Source organism: Oreochromis aureus, linkage group 4 (assembly GCF_013358895.1).
Source record: "Oreochromis aureus strain Israel breed Guangdong linkage group 4, ZZ_aureus, whole genome shotgun sequence".
Classification (NCBI taxonomy): domain Eukaryota; kingdom Metazoa; phylum Chordata; class Actinopteri; order Cichliformes; family Cichlidae; genus Oreochromis; species Oreochromis aureus.
The window spans coordinates 15,892,685-15,920,134 of record NC_052945.1 but is presented as its reverse complement, the minus strand read 5'-3'; the positions used below and the strand labels follow the sequence as shown (position 1 = coordinate 15,920,134).

The 27,450-nt window shown below is 40.0% G+C and overlaps 2 protein-coding genes across 5 annotated transcripts in view; both read right to left on the bottom strand.

The window, feature by feature from the left end:
• Positions 1 to 13,575, bottom strand: part of crebbpb (CREB binding protein b) — a 39,354-nt gene extending 25,779 nt beyond the window's left edge. For all 4 annotated transcript variants that reach the window (XM_031741309.2, XM_031741312.2, XM_031741310.2 and 1 more), the window contains exons 1-2: positions 12,715 to 13,575; positions 1,333 to 1,928 (exon numbers count right to left, since the gene is read on the bottom strand). In XM_031741309.2, the coding sequence (XP_031597169.2) occupies positions 1,333 to 1,928; positions 12,715 to 12,799 (681 nt within the window). In that variant the 5' untranslated portion in view covers positions 12,800 to 13,575. The remainder of the gene's footprint in view (positions 1 to 1,332; positions 1,929 to 12,714) is intronic.
• A 727-nt stretch (positions 13,576 to 14,302) lies between these two features.
• Positions 14,303 to 27,450, bottom strand: part of LOC116321439 (adenylate cyclase type 9) — a 42,579-nt gene continuing 29,431 nt past the window's right edge. Inside the window, exons 3-10 of the mRNA XM_031741290.2 lie at positions 26,797 to 26,907; positions 26,147 to 26,403; positions 24,619 to 24,721; positions 23,746 to 23,954; positions 22,494 to 22,653; positions 22,129 to 22,271; positions 20,815 to 20,838; positions 14,303 to 20,359 (exon numbers count right to left, since the gene is read on the bottom strand). Of these exons, the coding sequence (XP_031597150.1) occupies positions 19,000 to 20,359; positions 20,815 to 20,838; positions 22,129 to 22,271; positions 22,494 to 22,653; positions 23,746 to 23,954; positions 24,619 to 24,721; positions 26,147 to 26,403; positions 26,797 to 26,907 (2,367 nt within the window). The 3' untranslated portion in view covers positions 14,303 to 18,999. The remainder of the gene's footprint in view (positions 20,360 to 20,814; positions 20,839 to 22,128; positions 22,272 to 22,493; positions 22,654 to 23,745; positions 23,955 to 24,618; positions 24,722 to 26,146; positions 26,404 to 26,796; positions 26,908 to 27,450) is intronic.

The window sequence follows — 27,450 nt, the reverse complement described above, 5'->3', positions numbered from 1 at the left end:
CATAATCATGGCGTCTCAGTACGATCAAAAGGTGACAGTTTCAGTTTCGTACAAATGACATCATATATAAGGGAGATACAAAGCAATACACGTTGATAAACAATGAAATAACACAAACAGTCCTATATTACTACGTATGTGTCTATATGAGGAAAGGAGGGGCTTTTTTCATGTGGCGACGTCTGTTCAAATAATCTTAGTGAGAACTAGCCTGCTGGTTTAACCCTGGTTTCCTGTCAAACCGCAAAGCTCTCAGACAAAAGGAAAGACATGTTCTCACAATGAGCACTTCAAAGTCTGTGAAAGTAAAGATTATCACAACCAACTGCAACCAGCAGCACATCATGGAAATTATTTTTCATTCACAAACTTTGACTCGCTTTGTAGAAGTACGATGACACAGTTTTCAGGTCTTGTCACACTTGCCCTGGTTGTGTCAACTTGCAGCATGTAAGACCACATTGACTGACACCACTGACTACAGACTGAACAAATTCCTATTCAAAATATAGTGCAGAAAATACAGTACATATAAGGCGCACTTAAAATCCTTTAATTTTCTCAAAAATCAACAGTGTGGGTCTAAACTCTGCTTCAGGTCCCAAAGTCAAACGAACACTGCCTCATCATTGAGAGATAAAAACAGTCTAAATTTTTTGATCTTTAATAAAATGAACAGTGTTGCTGCTTTACCAGGTGGAACAATTAAGTTTAACATCCAGGCATCCATGAAAACAGAATTTATTAAATTTAACGGAGTTAGAAGTTAGCAGGAAGTTGGTCATGTTCTGACTGAGAGATTTCTGAAAAAATTAAAATGTACAGCTCTGCTATCACTTCCAACATAAATGAAGACAGAAAACTAAACAGCAGTGACTTTTGTAGGGTTGGATTTGGACTAGCTGGTATATAAGGTTGTGCTATGTGATCGCTAGCAACACAGCTATGTTAGCATAACATAAACACAGTGAAGCTGGAGGATGAATGCTAACTTTTTTCCACTCGATAAAAGTTAAGGCGAGGGTTCCCAATGGTTAGCGACAAATGCAATCGCATGGCAGGATGCTGTAAACGAACCAAACTTCAGTCAGGAGAACAACTAAGATAATCCATCCACAACACGAGGTTAGTCATTAATATACTGCAAAAACATGGGAACAGAGCAGCTGCGGGAGAATTCAACATTAATGAATCAATGGTATGGAAGCGGAGGAAGCAAGAAGCATGAGCCGAGTAAAGCTTGACTTATCTGGTTGTTTTGTTTCGCTTAATGCGCCTTATGGTCTGAAAAATACGGTATTCATGTTAGCTGAGCAGAGTTTCAAACCTTACCTTATTCATGTTTCCTGCTTGCTGAGCACTCATTGTGTTGTGTGCACCCATCTGTGGCCCTCCTTGTGTGAGTGCATCTCCCACCACACTGCTTCCAGCACCAGGTCCAGCGCCCACTTGTGTCCCCTGCATGGCCTGGCCCTGGTACTGCATGCCAAGACCAGGTCTCCCTCGCCCTGCTGGTCCCATAGCCCCATTAATCACTTGTCCTGTCTGGCCCATGCCACCATGAACCTGGCCCATGGGCTGGTTGAAGCCCATGCCTGCACTTCCATTGCCTTGTCCTGGACCTCCCTTCTGGCCCTGGGGAGACTGGTGATTGGGGGATCCCTGTCCTAGTGTATTTTTACCAAGCACACCACCTAGCTGGTTTCCCACCATGCTTCCTTGTGGCAGGCCACCTCCTAAATTGTTTGAGCTTCCCGGTCGCAAGAGCTCAGACAGCTGCTTGTGCTTCGCGGCAGCATCAGGAACCACTGAGTTAAGACCAGGACCAGCACCTGGGCCACCATTAGAGGACATTCCCATTCCCAAGTCTCCATTGGGTATGAGCTCATCAGGAAGGTCATTTTCCAGGTCAAACAGTGACACGAGATCTAAACAAGAGAGAAAGGAAAACAAGAATTAGTCAATAAGCTACCAGTTAGTTATTAGCTGACTGTACAGAATTTCTGTTCTTTTACATTAGAAATATCGTCCATTATCGTCCAAGGTTTTATTGGAAATCAGCAATGTTTTGTTTATGTATTTATTTATATTTTCATTCATTCAGACAACAATGGGGGGAAAGTACATAGTGGTTTGTATTGAATCAATGTCTTCATGGAAGTTACTGAGCAGTAAAAGCTACTTTTAGCTGCTCCCTTCATCAGAAGGGGCTACCAGAGTGGGTGGCTCAACATATTTTCATTTGGCAGATTTTTTCCACTGAATGCCTTTTGTGACACAACCCTCAAGGGATTGATGTCTCCCTCCTGGGAGTGATCAGGGGATCTTTTGCTAGAAGCACGTGCAAACCACTAGATTATGGAGCCATAAAAATACAAAGCAATAACCTAATCATTTTTCCTTTCTAAGCATACGTAGAGTCCTTTCAGGAGGTTTTCACAACTTCAACTCTTCTGGGATGGCTTTTCACAATGTTTATGTGTGTGTTTTTTAGGAATTTTAGACCATTCTCCAGAGGTGCAGATGTTCATGTTGGATGAGAAGGCCTAGCTCCTAGTCTCTGCTCTAATTCATCCCAAAGGTGATCCATGATGAATTTGTACAGGCCAGTAAAGTTCTTCTACACCAAACATGTTCATTTAAGTCTTTTTGGACCTTGCATCATGTACTGCTGAGGAGTTACGCTGGAACAGAAATGGGTCATCCCCAAAATGTTCCCACAAAGGTGGGAGCATGAAATTGTCCAAAATGTCTTTGAGGCAATAAGAGTTCCTTTCACTGGAACTAAAGCTCCATTTCCATTATTACATAGTCGGACCAACTCGGCACGGTTCACCGCGGTTTTCAGGGTTTCCATTAGGTCATAGTACCTGGTACCAGGTACTTTTTTAGTACCTATTCGGCTGGGGTTCCAAGCGATTTTCCAAGCATTTTAGCATCTGCTCGGATTGCTCGGAATTCCAGCCAAGCAGGTACTAAAATGTAACGTTATCAGACTGCATGCCCCCTATTGGCTGGTCAATAGCATCCCTCCATGAGTCACAAGAACATCTGCTTCATGAAAATTAAAACTGCCATTTTTAAAATGCAGCAACGGGGGAAATGTCTACAAACAAACAAACAAAAAACAACAAACAAAACAACCCCATGGTACCCAATTCTGTCAAAAAGGCACAGACCAAGCAACAGGCACATTCTTGCCTCGCCGTCCACCTTGGTTGTAGACGCTCAGATGCATTGCTGTTACAATGATCACACACACTCCAATCCGAGTAGAGTAGGTACTAATGGAAAAGGGGCTTAAGGGGCCAAGCTGAACTCTGAAGAACAACCCCATGCAACAACACACCCGCCCCAAACTTTACACTTGACACAGTGTACATCACAATGGCAGATGGAAAAAAGTGATTCACAAGTCCAAAGAACATATCTCCAGTGCTCTACAGTCCATTTGCAGCGTGCTTTACTCACGGCATCTGCCGCTCAGCATTGTGCTGGTGATGTAAGGCTTGGATGGCCATTCTTCCAAATATGAAGTTTGGAGGTCTGTAGAAATTGACTCTGCAGAAATCTGGCAACCTGTGCACACTATGCACCTCAGCATCCAGTAACCCCGCTCTGTGATTTTATGTGGCCTACCACTTTGTGGCTGAGTTGCCATCATTCCCAATCACTTCCACTTAGTTATAACACCACTAACAGCTGACTGTGGAATATCTAGCAGTGAGAAAATTTCATAGCTGGACTGTTGTCCCATCATGGTACCACACTGGAATTCACTGAGAAACCCATTCTTTCACAAATGTTTGTAGATGCAGTCTACATGTCAAGGTGCTTGACTTTAAAACTGTGGCCATGGAAGTGATTGGAACACCTGAATTCCATGATTTGTATAGGTGAGTGAATATGTTAGGCAATTATAGTGCATTTCTGAAATTTCACACTGACTTACCTTCAGTTTAGAAACAATCAGGCTGAACAGAGAAAATAATTAAACTGCAGATGAACTCTTGCATGTGTGCAATGTGTACATTCATACACAGCAAACTTAAAAGTAAAATAATAAAGTAACACAGCCCCAGCTGTAACCTTACAGTAACACTGGGTACAAAAGAAACCATACAGAGGGGAGCTTTTGCTCTGAAACTCGGAGCACTCTTGTGGTGCAAAGAATGAGTAAACATGAATACTCAACACACAGATAACATTAATGAAGGTTATAGTCCAAATCGCGTTTATGCCAAGGTCCTTAACGTAGGGGCGTGAGCGTGGCTGTGAACGCCAGCCAATAAACATTTTACTAGCACCACAACCACACCCGCACACACGCCTGGCTCAATGTCTAGGGCCACTAGGTAATTACGACTGGAGTATAATCAAACCTGTTCCTCAATGATATGTGGCAGATACTACAAAAAGCTTAAATATTCTAGTCACAAACATTAACTGCTCCCAACAATCACAGATGTTTACATCAGCACTGTAACTGCAATAAGTTAATCAACCGATTCGCACTACAACCTGGTTTGCCTCTTATCTGTAGTTATTTTTATTTAATTTAATAACTGTACAGTACTCTCTGTATATAGTAACCATTGTCCTTAATGTAAATATGTAAGAAAAATTGTGTATGTTTCTGTTCTGTGTCCTGTGTACTGTCTGTTTGTTTGTATATGTGTCTTTTTGGCTGCTGTTACAACCAAATTTCCCTTTTTGGGACAATTAAAGGATTATTCTATTCTATTCTATTCTAAATGAAATACCGGAGGTAAGCTTAAGTTTAGAGGAATAAGACTTGGTGGACCAAGAAAACTATGTGAACTATGTGTAGGCAAAGAGCAAGCAACCAGGCCTCGCTTAAGACCTTCAATATGATGACCCTATCCAAAAGATAAAAAGTATGGTCTGAAGCAGGTAACTACATGCCAAGTAGTGGGAAATGGTAGTAACCACTATTCAGAGAATCCCACCATCTGATACACACTATTCTCTCTGAAGACGACATTACTACAATTGGCTATAATTCACCCAAAAGTTTTCAGCAGTCACATTAAAATCTTTAATTTCTCTTCATCTGGTAGCAGACAGTTGTAAAGCACTTCAGTTTCTCCTAACAACAAAGGAAGAAAAGAAAATCAGAGCAATTACAGCAACATTAGATTTATAAGAAATCTGGATAAATGTGTATGGAGAAAATCAAAGTAATTAAGTGTCCCGCTTCCAATGAGCACTGCAAACCAGATGAAAGCACAAGGACACGAGCTCCCCTATAACCATTAGATAGGCTTTACGTATGGCAAGTGTTTGAAAAACATCCTAACTAAATGAATATAATTTGGCCGCTGACAGGTGGGATAGGCGGTTAAGAAAATGGATGGATGGGATGGTTGGATGGACTTGTATGCCTCTTAAAACATGTACTGCAGCCACAGGTTGTGTAACAGAGAGCCAACGCTAAAGGCAAAGTGTTTCATGCTGCTGAAAGCAAACCAATGAAGAGACCATGAGCGAAATGGAGAGAAAATCAACTGTTAATTATCCTTTCACAGGTTTCCCTACTATAAACTTGTGAACTTTACTTCCTCTAAAAAGATCTTGTTCCCCAAAGGCTCCATTTTCATCCCACTGTAAAGCAAAAGGGGTGTGTTTGGATGCAGGGGAATTTTATTTTTTTTAATCATTTTGTCTTTTCACAAATTCTGTATTCATAATAACTGGATGTGACAACTGAATTATGGCTACTGTAGTCAGGAGCCTCGCGGAGTAATATGTACCGTGTTTCAACATAATATTACCGTATTGTGTGTGTATAATCCTTTTTAAGTTTTGTGGATATTATACATGGTTATGCTCAGGATATGTCGGCCAATTTCCACTGGAAATGCCTTTTGGTTAAACTGTCACCAAGGAATTTGCATTTTCACTGTTAAATTTTTATATAGCTTTAATGCACATAAAAAAACAGCTGCTTGTTTAAGTGAAAATACATTGATGGGGGTTTTTTTGCACTAATAAAGTTGTGGAGGTGTAAAGTATTTTGTCTCACGTCAATTATATCATCAGTTATATCGATATCGCAAATTTTCAAATACATATCGTGATAAATATTTTTGGCCATATTGCCCTGCTCTACTGGCAGCTTAATTTTATGTAAAAGAGAAAATAGCCAAAAACGGTTTTAATTGCAAACTTAACAAATTTGACATATACCAATGTGTTGGGTCATATAAACAGCAGCTGCATCCAGCTAAGATGGTTCCAGCATTTGCTGTAGAAATTGAGCTGGATCTGAAGCATCCCCTCTCATCAAAAAAGGAATATATCACAATAGAAATGCTTATTACAAATCAGGACATACAGACAGTGTCATTAGTTCTTGTGAAGAGATTACAATTTCTGGAAAACAGGTAACCACAGGCAAGCTCAAAGCTGTGTGGGCATTTGTCCCTCTTTCATTTTAGTGCAATAATTTCCAAAATCAGTAAAGTCACAAGATTGTTGTTTTAATTGCAGAGGGGGGTGAAGTAAAGACTGTAAAATGTGTTCAGCTGTTATCTACACAATCATCCCATCAAGACAACCTGGTTATGTGCCTAACGCATGTAAGGCCGAAACAAGGAAAGACGACTTTTCTGAAAAAAATGAGACAGTAAAAAGACATCAGCACGAAACGAACAACACGCTGCAAAAAGCAGTCAAACAACAACATGATGATGTGGATATGGGGCGTCTTTCTAAAGCTGGATAAACAGCAGAGCTATATCAGCTATAGATATGCAGGCAACATATGAGTGAATTAGAACCCAAGTTCGCTAACAAGTTAACAAGTTTCTTGCGGTAACTTTAACTTAAACTCTAGCAACAATCACTGTGTGCCTTTTCAGCCAATGTTCTGTGGCAGGAACCGACCTGCGTTTGTGCTTTGTTCTTTTTCCATACACCATCAATTAGCATGGCATTTGTTCAAACACTCTGATGAGAGACCTCAATTATGTTGGACTTGTTGTAAATTAAAGTTACATTGTGAAACTGCACATGTGGAGTGGAAGTATAAACTGCAGGAGGTTCTAGATTTATTTTCATTCAGTTACCAAACTTTTCATCTGGCATTTATCAGGTTTCTCTAATATCAGATAATTTTACTAAATTCAGTTTTTATGACTTAGTGACCAGTGTGTGAATGTGTGTGAATGGGTGGATGACTGAATGTGTAAAGCACTTTGGGGTCCTTAGGGACCAAGTAAAGCGCTATACAAATACAGGCCATTTACCATTACCATTTACCATTGATATGAAAAGCTGCATTTCCTATAGTTCCTCCTTTAAGGTAGGTAACCTCCTGAAAGAGAGGAAACTTTTGAGTGCACCAAGTTTGACTACAAATGTATAGTGTATGCTGCGGCACTGGCAACCACAACATGCGAATACTGACTTAATAAAAAAGCTACTAAAAGATAACACAAGGTGTCACCACAGCAGGTAGCGTTGGATGCCTTTCGCAAAGGGATCTGTCTCTCCTCGCAGAATCGAATGAGGGATGTTAGGGAATTGTGTAAACCACTACACTATGAAGCCACTACAGCTCTTTAAAAATAAATACAAACATAAAATAAAATAAAAAATGACATAAACCAACAATGAAATCATAAAGCATATGGGGAAAATAGAGCAATTTTGACTTCTTCACACACATTAACTAAAAAAAATAAAACAAAATAAAATAAAAATTTTAGCCAAAGCCAATTGTTCAGCTCAGCTTGCTGCCTTTGACATCCCACATAAAGCCTTTTTCTACTAGTTCCTACTTGGCTCAAAGCGAGGAGGTTGGACAAAACTCAACCCGGTATTGGTCGTTTTCTATTACAATCAATTACCACCTAATGTCCATGGGGTCATTATAGCAACACAGCCGAAAGTCCCGTGACGTCATCTGTATGTGACACAAACGCCACAACAAAGGAGAATGTTAAGGTGATGGTGTACCTGCTGCTCAGTGTATGGCTTTTTGTCAGACTCGGACACTATGGTAGTATTTTTTGTGCTCATTTCCGGGTTTTAAAAATGGCGGTTTTGATTTCTGTGAAGGACACTCTGATGACTCATCAAATGGCGCCTCTGCCAATCCGTGGCATGCAGTCTGTTGACATCAAATTTTCAGATCACTTGGAACCTCAGCCGAGTAGGCACTACAAAAGTACCTGTTACCAGGTACCATCACCTAATGGAAAATCCTAAAAGATAATTCAAGCTGTGCCGAGTCAACCCGAGTAGTTACTAGTGGACAATGGCTATTAAGGCCCTTTTCCATTAGTATCTACTCAGTATCTAAGTTCACGAAAGTTAAAACTGCCAATTTTGAAACCCGGCAACGAGGGAAATGGCTACCAAGGAAAAAAATTTTTTTTTTTTAAATTAAATAAAATAAAAAACACGCCACAGTCCCCGAGTATGACGAAATGCCACAGACCAAGCTGCAGGTATATTCTTGTCTCAATGTCCACCTTTTTTGTAGCGTTCGCGTCGCATATTAATTACGGCGCAGTACGCTCGGACGCTTTGCGATGACAACAACCACGCATGTGGTTAGGTAGTACTAGATCGTAATGGAAAACCCGCCGATCCGAATCCATCCGAGTAGGTACTAATGGAAAAGGGGCTTTAGAGTGGGAGCAATGCAAAGGGAAGACCTTAACAGGGGTGTATGGGAAAAATTATTTACTGCACACGCTCAAAATGGCAATGTGAGCACACTGCACCCAAAGAACATACAATGGGTTCATTCGGCTGCTTATTCTTGCCATTTCCTTTGTAACATTGTTATCATAAAGCCCATGGCGCACAACACCTAGAGGCTTATTCTTATTATTTCTAAATAACTGCCCCAAGGTGTTACCAACATGGTTGCAGAGTGACAGAACTTGTTTCTAAAAGATTTCTATTTGCATATACGCCAAAGTTTTTCGTAAAAAATTTATAGGTACATAGTGAGAGCATGATACTGACATCTTGTATGACCTCTGACAAAACACTGTTTTTGTGTTGTTAATGTATTCTGTACTAATTATTCTTATTATGTTAATTATACATTTAAATCTTTTTTAAAAGACCAATATGACAATCTGCTCCCTTTTAATAAGGTATGATGATCAAAGAAAACCTCTGAACTGATGAAACAAAGAAATACAGGAAACGTACTGTTGTATGTGAAGAGAAAACGTGCGAGTGGGCTGTTTTCCACACATTTGAGTGGCACTGCAACTGTAAAACTTTTAATATGGTGTTTTATAAGAACTATGATGACTTCAAGATGTACAAAATTAGCTGCCCACAAAACATGTAAAGCTGGGGCTGCAATCATTTGCGGCCCTGTGTTTATGAAAACCGCAACCATTTAGAGAAATGGACAAGAAAATTTCTGGGCGAAACAATCTAAGATCATAAAATATAATTTTTTTTTATTAATTTTGGGGCAAAGAACTGAATGAGTTAAATTGCTGAAAATGCTTTCTCAGAGGATTTTAGCGATCCAGTGCCCCACATGCTTCTCATCTCCACCAATTACGCCACACGAGACAGCCAGCACATCCAGAGTATCGTCTGCCACTGTTCACCAGGTTAGTGAAAAGCACATTTTAGCACTCTTGTACACTACCAATACACCCAGGAGTTGGTTGTCTCGCAGACACCGAGGCCAGAAAGAGGAAGAGAGAAACCCGTTAGGTGAGCGGTAGGATCGAAGATGGCTGCTACTGCCTGTGGTGCTGACACGCCCACTCAGTCATACAAACGAAAACAAGTGACACTGGCCTGAAGCCACAGGCACATACGCATACTGACAAGAGAGTAGAGCACCATGAAAAACAAAAAAAAGTCACACATTAACAAAAACATCAAAGACTGCTAATCTGTGCCTGTGAACATCAGCTCTGTACACAGTTGGCTTGATGTGGCATAGGGTGATGTCGTTCCTATCAGCCCAACTACTAATAATAGTTACCAAGGTGACTCAATCCGCAATATAATGTGTAAATAACAGTCACGATGATTTGGACAAACACTCTGAAGCCCCACAATATTTAAATGATCAGTCAGTAATTAGCATTGAAATTTGAATGGACTGCATTCACACAATTTACTTTGGAATTAATATGAATTCAGTTTATTCGACGAGCAACAGAACAATCGTTTTTTCCACAGTTGGTCTTTATCCCTCAAGCATGCCACAATTTAAACTAGAGGAGGTCTCCGAGAGAAAATGAGTGTTGCACCACGAGCGACACGCTCCTCTATTGATTTACTAGTGGACAATCGCCTTTCTCTTAATTTAAAAGTTGCGTGCTTGCTACACAGCTAACCCTCGTGTTTCCCCTTGTTTAAAGGGAAACATGAGGGTTAGCTGTTTAGCACTGCTGCAGTGGTCTTCCTGGTCAGGGGGAGGGGTGTCCACTCTAAGCAGAACCCAAAGAGTGTGGAAATCTGCTTGATGCGCTCCTGCAACAAACCCCCGGTGGCTGCTAAGCAAAACCTTTATGCTGAATCCAACCAGCAGAACAGAATTATATGAAAGATGCAGCTCATTATTGCCCTGTTAATTTTTAACATATAGCCCCACTTAAACATGCAAAGGGACACCTCTTGAAACATAACATTTAATAATTCTTTAAAGAAAACATGGGTGCGCAACCATCTACCTGCATCTCTACTGCTTCCCATCCTGTGGAAAACACTAAACATCCTACAATGGCTTACTGAAAACATACATTTTGTGTGAACATCAACTAAAACAGATAACGTTTCCAACTGCAGTGGAGGAGGAAGAGGCCCCAGGTAGGTCTGCTTTATTGCCCAGCGAATGTTTCTGTCACCTTTCTGGGTGGGTGACCTACATAGGTTGAAGCCTGATTGAGCACTCCCCAAAAAATGCATTTCAAACTTAAAGAGATTCTGTACTTAAGTGCTTCCCACAGGGAGATTTATAAACATCTGAAGGTTCCCGCCACCCTTCTGGGTAGGCGACCTGGGGATTAGTTTTTACATTACCCCCGACTGTGTTTTATCGCTCCCCTTAAGCTACACCTAATTTCTGCTCAGTGTATTTTTTGGTGGTTTTCTTTTTGCTTATCTAGACAACATGCTGTGTTCTTTCCCCTTCACATTTTTAGTAGCACCTTAGTGCCATGCATTTTAATATATGAGCAGCTCATTTCACCATTATAAGTTTGCCACCCCAACATATTCCTGAAAATTGATGCTTCAGCTTAATAAGTCACCTGAAGATTAAAAATTCTTAGCATTACCTAGGAATCTTATTAGGAATCAGTTAACTTCTGCACGACCCAGCAATGAAATGCAAGCCTTTACTGAAATAAGACTCTCCATGCTTTTTGGATACTTACGAGTAAACGCTAAATGTCATCAAGGCTTAATTTGGTAGACAACTAAACTGTATACAGATGTAAAGTATATACAGAGTACTTCTGCAGCAGTAGCTTTTCAGCAAAGTGAAAATAGTCCATATTAGTTTTCCACGGCTCTGATTCAAAAGTGTATTTTTCAATACAACTGCAGTCTTTGAGGTGTACCTTGAAGAGACATAAAAAAGAAAGGATGTGCTCAAGTTTAAAAAGTCCCCATGTAATTGTGAAGCAATCCTTGTATTGTTACTATAGTCATGCGCTAGTTTCTTATTTTAATGGGACAAAAATAAAAAGTAAGCTCATCATATCAAACAAGCCAATAGACAGTTATGTTTTCTTTTCCTAACCACAAACACAAATCACAGGGTGACATAACCTGTAAGGAGGAGGCATGCCGTGTAAAGCAAAGAAAAAAGTCTTTCCGTCTTATTCGAAAGTCCTTTCTCGAGTAGGATCAGCAAAGTTGCTCTTCAGGTTTGACCGCTTAACAGGCAGACCATTGGGCTACCCTCTACACGCCTCAGACTTCCCCATGGTAGTTTTTCACAACAGGAAAGGATATGCAAATATGCTTCCCCGAAGAAAAAAAAAACACAGCAGAAAAGTTAGTTTAGAAAATAAACTGGAAAGCAAACTAAAAAATAATAATAATAGTTAAAAAAAAAAAAAAAAAAAAAAAAAAAAGATATTTCAGCATGTGAGGAAGACCTGGCTGTCCGACTATCACTCGACTATCACTCAATCAAACAGCAGGTTTATCAACAGCTTGTGCTGTCACGAATCTGCACGGCTCCAGTGTCAAGGAGCACGACACAAACTGCGATTCAACTCCACAGACACCGAGGCAGCATTTTCATCAGTGCTGCCAGAGCCCTGTACTTATCTGTATCTTAGATATATTATGATGACAAAACACAACTGAGGCATTTAAACGTGACATTTATCCCTACAAAGGTTTAAAAGTTGGGAGCAAATTCTGCCTGTTGAGCAGCTAAAAACCTCGTGTGATGGAAATGCATTGCGCTTGAGCCCCTTTTACGCCATTTGGCTTTTCAGCCATTATTATGTGATCTATAGATTAAATGAAACTATTCCTATAACACCACCATGTGCTGTTTTCCTGTGAAAAGTTGCACAGTCCGCTCAAGTGACCGCTTTCCTGTACATAGATGATGCGTTCACTTCTGTTGAGGGGCACAAACTGTGCACACTGTAGCTTAAAAAATGTGATTACTACAACTACTACAACTACACCTTCGTCAAAACAGGTACACTAAAAACAATGTCCTGTCCTTACCTGGGCCATCTGATCCTGAGGGAGGTGAATTGATCTTGGGTCGCTTTGCAGTGGGGGGTCCCACATCCATAAGATTGTCAGCCATCCTCGTCGGCAAATATTAGAAGCGGTTAAAGACACCGACGAATAAAAGTAGAAATCAGTCCAAATCTTCGCCCCCTGGTTTGCAGTCGCTGGTCACTTGTATTGTTAGGCGCTAAGGAGCAATTTAACAGTTTTTTTTCCTCCTTTTCTTTGACTGGCAGACTGGCGAAACGCCGCCTGGAGAAAAAGGATTTCAAAAGATAGGCAACAGCGCCACGCTTCGCCGCCTGAGATCACCCCATGATAATCCAACACCCAACACCCACATAATTATCCTCAATAATCACGTCCAAAAATTATTTCAGTCGGAGAAAAATAAATTAAAATCAATCATAAAATATGGCACGAAGCATAAGCGAATCCCTTTCTCCGCAGATCGCCGATTTCACGTCCGCACAGAATCATTTTTTTCGCAGCCGAAACGAGCAGCCATAAAATCCGTTTTTGGCTTAAATAAAAAGATCAAAATTCGAAAAATATTTTCTATGAGACGGATTATTTTTCTGGTCGCTGTCTCCCGATAAATAACGCGTCTCGGGACGGCGATACGGCGAGAAGCAGCGCTCTCTAAAAGGGAAATCAAATATACAGAGGGCTTTCGAGACGACAAAACCCCACTTAGCCCTCACATATTTGCATTATTTCTAATCGGAAGAGCTCACGCTTCGATTTTCTGCACAAAAAAAGCCGTTTGAGCCCGCTCCGTGTGGCTCCGATCGGTTTTTTAATTTAATGCTCCCCCCGAAATCCAGACTCCGAGCCGCGTCAAGATGGCGGCTGTTGATTCCTCCGATACAAAAAAGTTTTTTTTTCTTCCCAGCTAGACTGTGGGGGGAGGGGGGAGGCGCGCTGACGCCCTGACGTAGACCTGTGTCCCCACGGTGCGTCATGTGGACGTACGAGAAGTTGCCTCTAGGGGTGGATTACACAGAAAAAACGAGCTACCTGTTTCAAACTTTTCAAACACCCACAGTCTCTACCTGAAAGTGAACCTTTTTATTTTAATTTCGCATGCTATAGACTGCTTAGTGTTATATAGAAACAGATGAAACAGCCTTTATATTTAGCAAATACACGATGAAGCACACAATCTATGATAAACCAGTATATGACTATTGCTGCTTACTGGCAAGGTTTTAAAAACTTAAATATTATCCCATCAAAAGTATGTCTACTTACTTATATTAAAATCAAGTGAAGATTCTCTGTCAGGTATGAAAGTAGATGATTATTCTTTTGGAAGAAGCACCTTTCACAGCACATATCTATCTATCTATACACATATATATACATACACATACGTGTGTGTGTGTGTGTGTATATATGTATGTATGTATGTATATATATGTGTGTGTGTGTGTGTGTGTGTGTGTGTGTGTGTATATATGTATGTATATATGTATATATGTGTGTGTGTGTGTGTGTGTGTGTGTGTGTGTGTGTGTGTGTGTTAACTTGTTAGTTTATTCGTTAGGTTGGTAAAATTTGATCACAATTTCCCTGATGAGGCATTGATGGACATGTTTATTGAGACCGAATGAAAATGAAATAAAAGTCTAAACTAATGAGAAAACACAAAACTATAATAAAGTACCAGCCAAGCACACAATCAAGCTTATGTCTTTGTGATAAATATGTGGATAGCATAATCAGTTAAGAAATATCCTTAAAAAGCTGCTCTCAGTTAAATGCAGTGGACTGGAAAGTACAGTTTCCTTCTGAAATACATTTGAGGGTAAGTGTAAAGTAAAAAACAAACAAACAAAGAAACTTGTACCATGTACTTCTATAGTTTAAATCTATCACTGGTAGTATACAGGCTATAAATTCATTAGGACAACATTTCCCAGCAACTGACTTTATTCATTATTAAATTTAACTTCACCTATTAGCGTGCTATATACAAAAACATATCCAAAGAAAGCAACAGTTCATAGAAGTGGACCCATTATGCTTTTCTTTTCTCTCATATATAATTGTTTTATGTTACAATAGCAGACACACTAACCAAAAAGGTTTGAACAATGAGGTTGATGTACAAATGAACATTTTTTAAAAATTCCCTTTAAGCCCAAAGTTCAGGCTTCAGACTGATATATACACTATGTTTCAGACACTTTCTACTCTTGGCTTTGTGTGATTTCATTCAGAGTGGCAATTACTAATATAGGATGAACAGCTCTTGTGTTTCAGAGTGGATGCCAAGCAGATGAAAGCTGGCTTAAAGACAGGGTTAAGAGTTGTAAATTTGCATTGTTACACAAAAAGATTGAACTAAAAGGTTGCACCATGGGTCAATATGTACTATATGGGGGGAAAAGTACTTTTAATCTTTGAATTGAGGTGTTTTCAGTCCCATTGCCACATATATAAAATCAAACGCCTAGCCATCCAGTCTGCTTTTACAAACACTTGTGAGAGAATGGGTTATTCTAAATAGCTAGTAATGTAATGGGATGCCACCATTGCAACAAGTCCGTTTGTGAAATTTCTTCCCTCCTAGATATTCCACAATCAGTCAGTGGTATTATTGCAAAATTAAAACATTTTGGAATCACAGCAACTCAGCCATGAAGTGGCATACCATGTAAAGTTACAGAGCAGCGTCGCATAACTGCCAGTACTCTGCTGACTCAGTAACTGCAGAGTCCCAAACCTCTTCTTGCATTAACATCAGCACAAAAACTGTAACCTGGGAGCTTCATGGTATCAGTTTACATGGCTGAACAGCTCTTGTAGGTGTAATGTGTCCATATAGCGTAGGGCAAAGGTGATAAAGAACTGTGAATCATCCAAAGTTACTTTACTAGAGTGCAAAATCTAAATAATGACCCAGAAAAGAGCATAATAGGTCCCCTTTAAAACTTAGAGGGATCGACAGCGGGCTACTTTTCAATACTACCTACCAGAGAGGTCTTGCAACGTCTCCACAATTTTATTTGGCTAGTTTGGATTAAAAAATGAACTTAAATCTCTACCAACTGAAGCCTCACTGTTCACATTCCTGCTAGGATTGGAGCATCTCTTCCAAAATACACACAATCACAAAGTTTTACAAATTCACACATTTTTTTTTTTTAAACACACATGCAAGTATTATTCCAACATTGTTAAAATTACCCAGTTCTTAAAACAAGTAATATTCTAGTACATGCGCTTATATAAATTCTAGAAAATGCTCAGATACTATACAATATAAAGGCATACCGCACATTAAAAAATGAGTGCCTTGAGCGATTGTGTTTTACCAGTTAGTATATGATGACTGCAAGGTGTGCACAAAATACCTGCAAATTAAGAAGACAACAAAAAGAGAAAATCCAAGAGATGGCAATGACACTCTTTGGCATTAATATTTGTGCCATTCTGCTGATTCAGAATGCCGCTCACATCTCATTAAGTCCCAGCAAATCAAAAGATGCGCTCATGTTTGCAGTGACACAAGGGAAAAAGAAGGCATGTCAAATCTGTGACTCAACACACCTTTCAGATTTTCACCTGTTCAGAGTGAAAATAAAAACACCTTATTTAACCTATTCAACTTATTCACCTTATTCATCAAAATTATTGAGAAAAATTACATTTAAAAATGACCACTATTAAGTGTATAACCATGAACAGTAATGGTTATTCCCTTTATTACAGTGTAAAAAAACAAAAAAAAATTGGAATGATGTTAAGGGTTGTGTGCTCATAAGCAAATGAAGGTTATTTTCCCTTTTGATCCATTGTTATAAAATTTAAACCAACTGCATAAGTAAATTATTATAATATTATAAAATAAAGGAGAAAACGGAATTTAAAAACTGCAATAGATCCAAATAATGTCACATATTTGGCATATTTATATTTACTTATGCATGTCAAGAAAAGGCACTGCTGAAATCTCATCTTTCAATATTTTATCAAATTAAATGACAAAGCCACAAGCGTCCATATTTTAAAAGCACATGTTTCTGATAAATATTAATGGTCTTGAGAAATGGAAAGCAACAGAACTAACTTTAAAATATGACACGTTTAAATTTAAAAGGCACAAGCTACCCTAACTCCGCATTTAGAAAACAATGCGAGCAAACTATTTAACTAGTAAGGTATTGTTAGCTGCAGCAGCTTACATAAATTACTTGATGATGAATTTTTTTTTTTTTGCAACGCTTGTTCTATTACTTAAGAGTTCAGGTCAAGAAATGGTGCACTGGTGAAACCATTTTTACGTCTGAGCACACAATCCTTTTTTTTTTTTTTAAACAGCAGAAGAAGGAAAATGTAACAGCAAGAGAGATGAAAACTGTTCTGACATTATAGATAGATAAAAATTAAAGGGAAAGCGAAAAGCACAGAGACGCTTCTATGAAATACCTTTTGGTGCACTGCCGTTTGCATTTACAGTGCCGTTATGTAAAGTTTTCATGTCACTGAAAGTATGAAGCAGTAAAAGCGTCCAGATGTTTGCATCCAGTAATGTCCTTTAAATAACAGAAAGTAGATTAAGACGCCTCAGATAGAAAGTTCAAGTTTTGTGTAACAATTAACACTATTAAACACATTTTTATTTGTGACATTCCACTTTGATCATCCATGTCCTAAAACACAATCAACTAACACACAGTGTAATCCATAGCTAACCCAGGCAGTTTTATTCTCTAATCCATCTAAAAAAAGAAATTAAGACACAATTTAAGACACTCTATAGGTACGCCAGCATCTTGTAGGAACCATTAAAATACTCACTAAACACAGTTTGATAGTTTGAGCTCCTACAAGAGTCTGGATGTGCAGAGGGCACAAACACTAGTAGCAGTTAGCCTATGATGCTGCGAGCATGCTGATTAAATGCAGTTTAGACCATCATGCCTCAGTGCTGAGGCAATGCAAAGATCTTAACTGAGGCCAGTGAAAAAGCTGCCACATCAGCAAACAAGTTTTTTTTCCCCAAGGCTGTTTCTATTTGTAAACCTGCAGTTTCAGTCATTTGAGTAACTCATAGGCACCTCCCCTTATTAAAGCCTAAGTGATCTTACTATACAGACACACTAGCGCAGACACACACTGCATAAGAGCAATACACTCACTCGACAGCTCACAGCTCAGCCTCGTCTGCCTTTAGCCTGTACCGATTTGTTCCCGTTGTGCCTTTCCTGGCGCGTTTTCTGGTTTTCAAGAACAACATGGACACAGGCTCTGCAGGATTTTAGTGCGGTGCATTTTTTTTTTACTTGTACATAATTTTGCCCTTCGCTTGTCACATATTGTGATGTTTTACACATTGTTGCTTTTCTTTTTAATAAAAGGCAGAACTATCATAGCAAAACATAGTTTAAAAAGTAAACCTGTAACAAAAGCAAAGCTTTTTTTTTTCCCAAAAAAGCTTTCTAATTTACAATTTTCCCTTTATGTTGTTATTCCCTTATTTATAAAGGCTTAGTCTACATAATATTCTACTCTAAAGGCACTTAAAAAGACATATGAAAGAAATAATCAAGATTAAAGGTTTAAAGATAATCAAATAAGTTAATGGCAGATAATGGGATCTGTGACAGGCAAGAGAAGGTCCAGAGTCAGCTGTCACATTTTCCCTTTTCTTGTGCGTTCCTGCCTGAGACCATCTTTGTGGTCCACCCTCCACTCTTGATAACATCAGCCAATTGTGAGCCGTTTTCACACATGAATCCCACCAAGACATCTGCAATTGTCCCTTCTCACATGCTGCAGCTGATAGTCCACTTCACGCTGCTGGAAATACTCCTTTTGGTTTAGATGAAGGTGCCGCTTTGTTAGCGTGTGCAGGAAGCAGGACACATAATGTCCATCCTTTGCGGTGAATTCTCAGGATAAGTGCCTTTTCTATCCTTACACAGGCCCAACTGGACATTGCCTACGCTTTGTGCTAGGAGCTTACTGTGGAAAGCCAATTTGAAGTCTGATCAAATCTTTGTGCTCCTATATGCAGCTCAATTGGGTAATGTCTAGTAAAAATTATGTACTGCAGTGCATGTGTGAAAACAGCTATATTCTCACACACACAAAAAAAAAAAAACAACTTCTTGGCTGGTGAGGCGAGACCTTGGGGTCTTTTCACATCCTCCATCGCCAACTGAAGTAGGACCAAATGTACAGTGATTCTACACATGCCAGCTGGCAGGAATGAGAGCTTAAAGGGTAGAGGATTGATGATGAAAGCGGCACCGTTGAAGATTTCTAGAGTCTGGTTAACTCGCCAACATTACCGCCAGTTTCATCCTCGTAATTGTCCTTCTTGATATCCTTCAGGGGATTTGTTGACCTTTGGGATGTGTCCTGCTGGGCTGAGATGATAAGTTGTTTGTTTTCTGACAAAGAAGGGGGTCCTTCAAGATTGGTTATATGTACAGATGTCAGGCCAGTGTGAGACTTTGATCGCCTGGCAGCAGAAGTTTCTGCAGTGGGACGTCTTTCACGGCTATCTACCTCTTTCACGTGAGTAAGCCCTGTCGTACTAGGGGAACCAGTGCTGGCACTGGGTACCATAGTATTGGTACTGCTTGCGGTGGTGCTGGTTGCAGGGACCATGCTAGCAATTTCGTCAGTGGGTGAGCGCCCGATGCTGCCATCCACCTGTGCTCGGATCTCTGGAGAGACTGAGAGCTGGTACTGAGGCACGGGGCCACTATCGCTGCTTTTAGGATAAAGGAAGGTCTTCATCTGACCTTTGCCCTTGACATTAACTGTGCCACGATAATCAAACTCGTAATCCATGCCGCTAAGAACACAGTAACTCTCTTCGCTGACCTGGACACGACACTCCACGCCTGTGGTATCCATGCGGCTGGCAATGTTGACTGTGTCGCCCCAGATATCATAAAGAAGCTTGGTGGTGCCAATCACACCTGCTGTTAGAGGCCCGTGATTGAATCCAATACGAAGCTTAAAGCCAAACCCTAACATGTTCTTGTTAAAGTCATCCACCACGCGCATCATTTCAAGGGCAAATTCAAAAAGAGCTCGGAGGTGGGCGTGAGGATGTGCTGCATCTGCACACTGCTGAGCGTTGAGTCCTGCTGCTGCCATGTAAGTGGCACCAATGGTCTTGATCTTTTCGATATTACCAAAGGCGGGCTTCCGTAGGAGCTCATCAAAGTCTCCAATCAGCTCGTTGAGGACACGATAGCACTCCTTACCTCCCTCATAGCTTTCTTCATAAAATTCACTAAAGTTAACAATACTGGCAAATATTACACCCACGTTGTCATGGTTCTTGGAGTAGCTCTGGGTAACCTTGAGCTGCTCGGCCACATGTATGGGAATGATATTGCGTAGCAGCCAGTCGGCCTGGTCCCTCATGTTCTGGATCTTGATGCGGTGTTGATCAGCTTCCACATTGCCATGGTAATGCAGGCGGTAACTGACCTCAAATTCACGGTTAAGAAACCAGACCAAGAGAAGGAGGAGGAAAAAGGCCACACAGGCCTCACGGCCCAGAAGGTCCTGTGGGTGGGTCTGTGGGTCAAGTTCCAGTGGGCTGTCAGACATGACAATGGTGGTGTTGCTGTTGCTGCTGTTGTTGTTCTGGCCATCAGACCTGGTTGGGAAAGAGAAAAAACAGAAGCAAGAGGGAAATGAAAGTTTAGAATAATTTAAGAAATTGCGCAGCTGTTACGGTTACAAATAACCAAATGCAGCATTTGCTGCAATGCACCTCACCAAAATCAAACTCTGCCATCGCTCAGAATAGAAAGTCAGAGCACCTCAGTGGCAGAGAGCCGAGAATCTGGCTGGTGTCCTTATTTCACCCATTCAATCTCATTTTACTATCACTATCTGTTGAAGGCATAGTGTGTTTTGTCTTGTTTTATCTTTAATTTTATTTGATAGTGAGAGACAAATGTAGGAAGTAGGCAGGAGGCTGACATGGATTAAAGAGCTTGGTTGGAATAATATCCGAGTCCATTCAGTTTAGGCTTTTTGTCCAGTTTTAATGTGAAATGAGAAGTGAGAACTAATGAACTTCAAAACATCAACAATAATCATACTTACCAGAAAAACAGACTCTTAGCGACACTGAAAGAGAAAAAGCAGAAGCAACATTAAGTTATGGAATAAGTACTTAATGATTTCAAAAATGATTACAATTCATGGACATTATACTTGTTCATAGCATGAAATGGCACGCAAAGGTAAAGAGGAAAGAATTCATTAGTTTTTATGTGTGTTATTGATGCCTCAAAAGTTTTGAGGCAGAGGTTTTTGCGACTGACCCTGTTGTGTATGTATTTCCGGGAATTCCTTTTTCAGGGTGCAAAATATAGGGAAGAGAACATTTAAATCAAACACGCAAACTGATTTACTAATGTTTAAGACACACAGTTTACTGTTAATTGCATCGATATTTAACGCAGGGAAAAAAAGCATGCTTAATTTTTGCGCTTGATATTGAAATGAATCTGACCACATTTAGAAAACAGCACGACTTTTGTAAATCACTGTAAAACTAACAAGTTCTTCATGTGGCAACTATTTGGGGATTGCGCTCACACCCTACTTTGCAAGTTGAGTTAAAGAGGGGTGCTAAATACATTGTTAGAGTTTATTGAAGTGGCAACCAGATGTTGAGAGACACCATTTCAGCCCCGTTTGCAGTGAGCAATGGAGTTAGACAAAGAAGAATTTTGTCCCAGTTTGTTTAATCTTTGTGATGATGACTGTAAAACTGGGTGCAGGGTTGGCAATTTGCTAGTCAATCATATTATTTATGCAGATGATCGTGTGCTCTTTAGTCTTAGTGGTGCTGGTCTATAGCAACTCCTTCACATGTGTTGTGATTATGCTGCGGAACATGACATCAGATGTAATGCCTGCAAGAACACCGTCATGATTTGTAAAACCAAAGAGGGCAAATACCAAAGATTTCTAGAGTTTAAACTATCAGATAATATAAGGTCAGGTATGTTGGATATCCTATTAAAGATCAAATGACATGCAATGACATTTATAGGGAATGTCTGATGATGTATGTACAAGCAAACATCCTCTTATGTAAATTGAATGCATATACAGACTGTAAGGCACATCTGTAGGTGAATTCCAGGAAAGCAACTTCATGCAGCATATAATGAGGCCATGAGGGTATTATCGAAGAGACCAAGATGGTTCAGTGCAAGTGAGATGTATGTCTTCTATGGATTATGAATGAGAAATAAACAAAGGCTGATTGAATGAACCTCCCTCCTTGAATAATTAAGTGAACTGACCAAATTACCAAATGCCAAAAAATACTGTGTGGGTTGTAAAGAGCAAAACTATTACTTCCTTTTATTGACGTCTCTGCAGTAAAATAAATGTATCTGATACCTGCAGGGAGAGCTGAAGAGCAAAGCCAGCAGTGCCAGTCCCACCAGTGTTGCTAGTGTTGAGCGCATCCAGTAGCTGAGCTGGCAGAAGTTACAATACTGAATAATAGCTATGATGACAGCACAGCAGATGAACATGGTAAACTGGGAAAACAGGAGACAGAAAGCAATATCAGTCGAAAAGGTGTAGTTCATACTGTAAACAATACTAACTACAATACTTCTTACATACTGCATACGGCAGTTAGAAGACATAATTAAAGACGAAGTAAGACAAGCAGAACTTGATCAAACAACAGTAGTAGTATTTAATACCCTAAAGATCCCTTTTTAAAAGCATAAAATAAACATGAAATTTTAGTTCACCTGAATGGAGTGATGCATGTCACAAGCGACATGGGAGAATACTGCCACAGCAGGCAGGGACACCAGGACAGCTCCTATAAAGTGGCGTGCTATCCAGCCTGACATGGCCGTCATCAGCACTCGAGTGCAAGTCAGCACACTATCCAGATAAAAAGCCATACTGGAGGGAAAAGAAACCCAGAAAACGATGACTGATACAGATGACGTGAGAGATTTTGTAGATTTATGTGTCCTCATGTGATCCCAGCTTGACTAAGAAACTGGCTGCAGATATAATTATTAAAGGGCCGATTTACATATGATATATATTTAGATGGAAAAGTTTCCTGGCTCTTTTTGTTTTAGGGTCTACACTTTTTCTTTCTGCACAGGTTTTACCTTGAAGTCCAATATTAACCATGCCAACATTTTTTCTTCTGTCTCTCCTTCTGGTCATCTTTTAAATATACTTTGAGGTGAGCAAAGCACCCACTCAATTCTTGTATTAGACAGTTCCTCTAGCCTCTGATTAAGAGTTCTAAAAATCAACCTCGGACTTAGCCCTCAGATGGGTTGTACACAGCTTGAAGATAAGAGTACCACTGTCTCTACTAACTCTCCCCTCTTAAAAAGAACAAGGAAATGACAAGGTCCATCCATCCATTCTCCTCCACTTATCCTTATCAGGGTCAAGGGGGGAAGAGGCAGAGTACAGCAGGGCCAACAACCTAAAATGCCCCAATGATAAGGTACTACAGAAAATCCAAGCGTACCAAGAATTCTTCTCTCAGCATACTTGAGAAAGAAGTAGAGATGATGTGTGCACATCTAGGCTGCCCTCACCTGAACCACACACCTCTCCTGCCAAGTTGGGAAGGCCCATAAAAGGCTTTACTCTGTTGGGATCTTACAGCGTACTCACCTCTCTCATCCCCTGGTGGCCAAACTTCTATCAGTCAACAAGTGTGGTGAGGACTACAACAGCTGGTGAGGGTGGTAGAGTGTGCTTACAGTACCATACTACTACTATCATGTTGTACTATTATTTTTGTATATACTATCTCACTGTGTTTATCTCTGTTTATTTCCATAATTCTTGTCTATTTTTATACCGCTGCCCAGCCTAGAGCTGCTAAAAAGTTTTGGTTTTCGTTAACAGGGAATATAAATCTATTCTATTCTTTGTATTGCCCTCCTAATTTTAATAAAATCTGTTCAAGACTTTCTGATAATGTCTGACTGGCTTGAACCTCTCCTGCATTCAGTATCTCACCGTATGGCAATCAGCAGAGCCAGGACCTCCAAAATTGTGGCTACAGCTGTGAGAATGAGTGCCGGCGTGGATGGGTTCTGCTGGGTAACAAGCGGTTGAAGGAAACAGGCCAATGAAAGAGCCAGAAATACTAAACAGCACAGGAGCATGTCCAGGAAAGAACTGAATGTTGGGCTGGCAAATGTCTGCACCGCAGCTTGGGTCTCGACCTGGGAGGATGGGAAAGGAGGAAACAGAGGGCAGAAAAAGAGTATAATGTTAAAAATGTGTTTATTTAAGGTAGCGTGAAGGGGATTCATAAATAAGAATGAGGTGTTAGAGGAAATCTGTCTTAATACTGGTGGTATATTAGGAAATGTAACCACAGAGCAACTACAAAAAAAGCTGTATCCCCGTTGAATAAAATGAAAAAAATAAATACAAATTAATGTTACAACTTTAACAAGCCTCAATAAATCTTATTTGTGATTAGTTACATATTATTTGTTAATGAGACTGTAGCAACAGCAGCAGCCATGTCCTTAAGATGCACTTCTGCTGATACACCAGCAGAGGACATCACAACCTAAAACTAAACTGCTTCTAAGGTCCTGCAGTGATTTCCCTTTGCCGCAGTCTTGACCGGTCTGGTCATAACGCAGCACTATCGGGCTACCCGACACAGACAAAGGGGAAAACATGAACAAGCTAAAAGATAAATATATAGAAATTCAAGCAAGCATACTATGCGTGCTTATCTAAATGACTCTCAGATCTCAGTTAGACCAAAGGTAACTATGTTAGCTTATAACACACACAGGTAAACTCAGAAAGACACAAACATATTACATACGCAAGCAATTGGGCAACATTTCATCACACACAAACACCTACCTCCTCCTGGTAGCTTATCCGGTACGCAGACTCCAGGCTCTTCTCCAGGAAGGTGAGGCTCAGCTTGTTTATTGGAGGTTTGTAAAAATAGTCCTTCATGAGACTGCAAAAGACACACAAAGTTAAATTTTTAATCGCCTACAGATCTCACTGCAATATTCTATCAAGTACTTTCAGCCATTTTCACACATTCACTGGAACCGTCAGCATTTTGTAGATCTTAAACAATGGAGGTTCATGTGAGAGCACAAATGTGAAATTCAGACATTTCTTTACAAATAAGATTTTAATGTTAAAGAAAAAATATATATATTCACAGCCTTCCCACAAATGTATCGTTAACTAAAGCAACTATAAAAGCTGCTAAAATTTATTGATTAATCGTTCAATTATTGCTTTTTAATCTCGCCTAACCAACTTTATAATTAATTCATCCAAACCATCAGTGTGTTTATTAGACCCCATTCATAGAAGGTTGTTCAAAGAAGTCTAACCATTAAGTGCTCTATTTATTTTTACTAACTGGCTACCCACCAGAGGCTTTTAAATTTGCTTAAAAGTTGATCCAATTAGATTTCCAATATTCATATTATTTAAAAGATTCTTAAAAAAATGTTGTAAATCAGTTATGTGGTCATTTGCAGAGGAATGGTTAAATTGAACGGATACAGTCTTGAATTCACCATAGCACAGAAACAGCACTCGTAAAGGTGACTAATGACCTTAAAGTCTATGACTGTGGACTTTGCTGTGTTTTTATCCTCTTAGACTTCAGTGTTGCATTAAATACTGTTGATCATGTTGAACATTTTACGACTTAAACTAGAACGCAGCTCCGGCATTAAAGGTGCTGCACTGGTTTGATTTATTTTTATCTGATTGGAGTCTATCAGGAGCCAACACTACTCCTCTTTTATACTCTCTACATTGGCTCCTAATAGATTGTGTTTTATTATATCCTTTTTGGCTATTATGGCACTTAATGTTCTTATTTATTTTACTCATTTTGTGTATAACACTTTTGACAGTCTATGAGTGCCTAATAGATCAGCTTTACTTGCTTGTTTAACTTTACTTCTAAAAGCTTCCTAAAAAATTTTCTGCTTATGCAGAAGATCATATTCTCACATATTTCCAGATTCCTTTCAATGGCTTCCTCTGCACACACACACACAAACCTTGAATATACAGGCCACATCATGTCTTAAAGACCTCACAGTACTATATTACCACAATGTGAGCACTTAACTATTAGACTTCAGCTTTCAGGCCCTCGTCTGTGGAACCAGCTCACAGTTTGGATTCAGGAGACAGACACTGTCTCTACTTTTAAGGCTAAAAACTTTCCTTTTTGATAAAGCATATAGTTTGGGCTGGATCAGGTTAGCCTGAAGCCTCCCTTAATTATGTTGCTAAAGACTCAGTGTGCTGAGAGGCTTCCCATGATGCACTGACCATTTCTTCTTCATTTCGGTGCCCATGTATTTATACAGTACGCCACTACTGCATATTATTAATACTGAATTACCTATCTTCTTTGATAACATCTACAAAGTGAGCATCACTCCTCTCCCTGAAGTTCTTGGATCGCAGAGGTAAGAGTGCTGAGTGATCCATCCCCATGGCTCCTCCGCTCCATGTCTTCTTCTCCTTCTCCTGCAGCATCTCGCACAGTGACGTCTGGCTGTTGGTCAAAGCTTCTAACCGAGGACTAAGCAACCCATTTAGAGCCTTGGGGGTGCAGCCTGCAGAAACCACTGGGGAGCACTTCAAATTTGAGGCATCCTGAGGTGAAGAGGTGAAAGAGGTACTCGACTTTACAAAGAAGAAGGTGTGATAGTGCTGTGGAAATGGGTCAGAAATAGTATGAAGGAGTCTGAATAGGAAATATGAAAGTTACAGGCTGTGCTTCAGCTGCACCAATTTAAATGGTTGTCTCTGTGGCACAGTTCATCTGGGACCCATAGAGTTCTACTTCTTTGAACTATTTTTGAGACCTTTTTTAGCTGCCGGGTATGTGTAAATGAAATATCACTATGTGCCAATATTTGCTAGAACCATAATGACAAAAAGTAGACTAGACTATGGGTCTTTGCAAATGTGAAAGTCAGACAAATAACATTTCAACTGTTTAATATTGTTTTTTCTGTTTTGTTAAGGTGGTATCAACTAGCTAACCTTGCCACTGTTGGTCCTGTGGTCGTCATGGCAGCCATTGAGCACCATGCCTTCTTCCAGGACCTGATCCTCCCCTGCTATCAGGGCCACGCTGCAGGAAAGACAGGGGGACTGTGGGGTGATTAGACGGGGTGACACAGAAGGAAATGGAGTAGAGAAGAAAAGAAGAGAATTAATGAAGTAAGTGATGCAGATCAAGCAGAGCAGACGAGCTGATAAAAATACAACAAGATACATCGGTGTGATACAGCTCTGCTGTGAGGGCAAAAGAGCTAAAATGTGTCATTTAAAGGCAAAGCAGGAACGCTAACATGTCTTTAATTCATCTAACAAACTCTGAAACACTTATGATAGTATGTTTCAATGTTTAAAAAAACAGAGATGGCAATAAAAGAGTTAACAAGTTGTGTGTAGGAGGTCTGCACTGGCTCAAGGTCTTTATTTTCAGGCGAGTGTGTCTGTGAGAGCGAGAGAGCTGTGTGATACTTGTTGTGCTATGACTGACCATGACACAGAGAAGCACAAGGTGCCATGAAGTAGTACTGTGCAGCTTAAATAATGTAAATACAAAGAGATGGCAAATAATGTACACCTACTTGTCACATTAAAAACATGGAAACATTTGTGATTACACCTGCCGTTCAGGTTTCATCC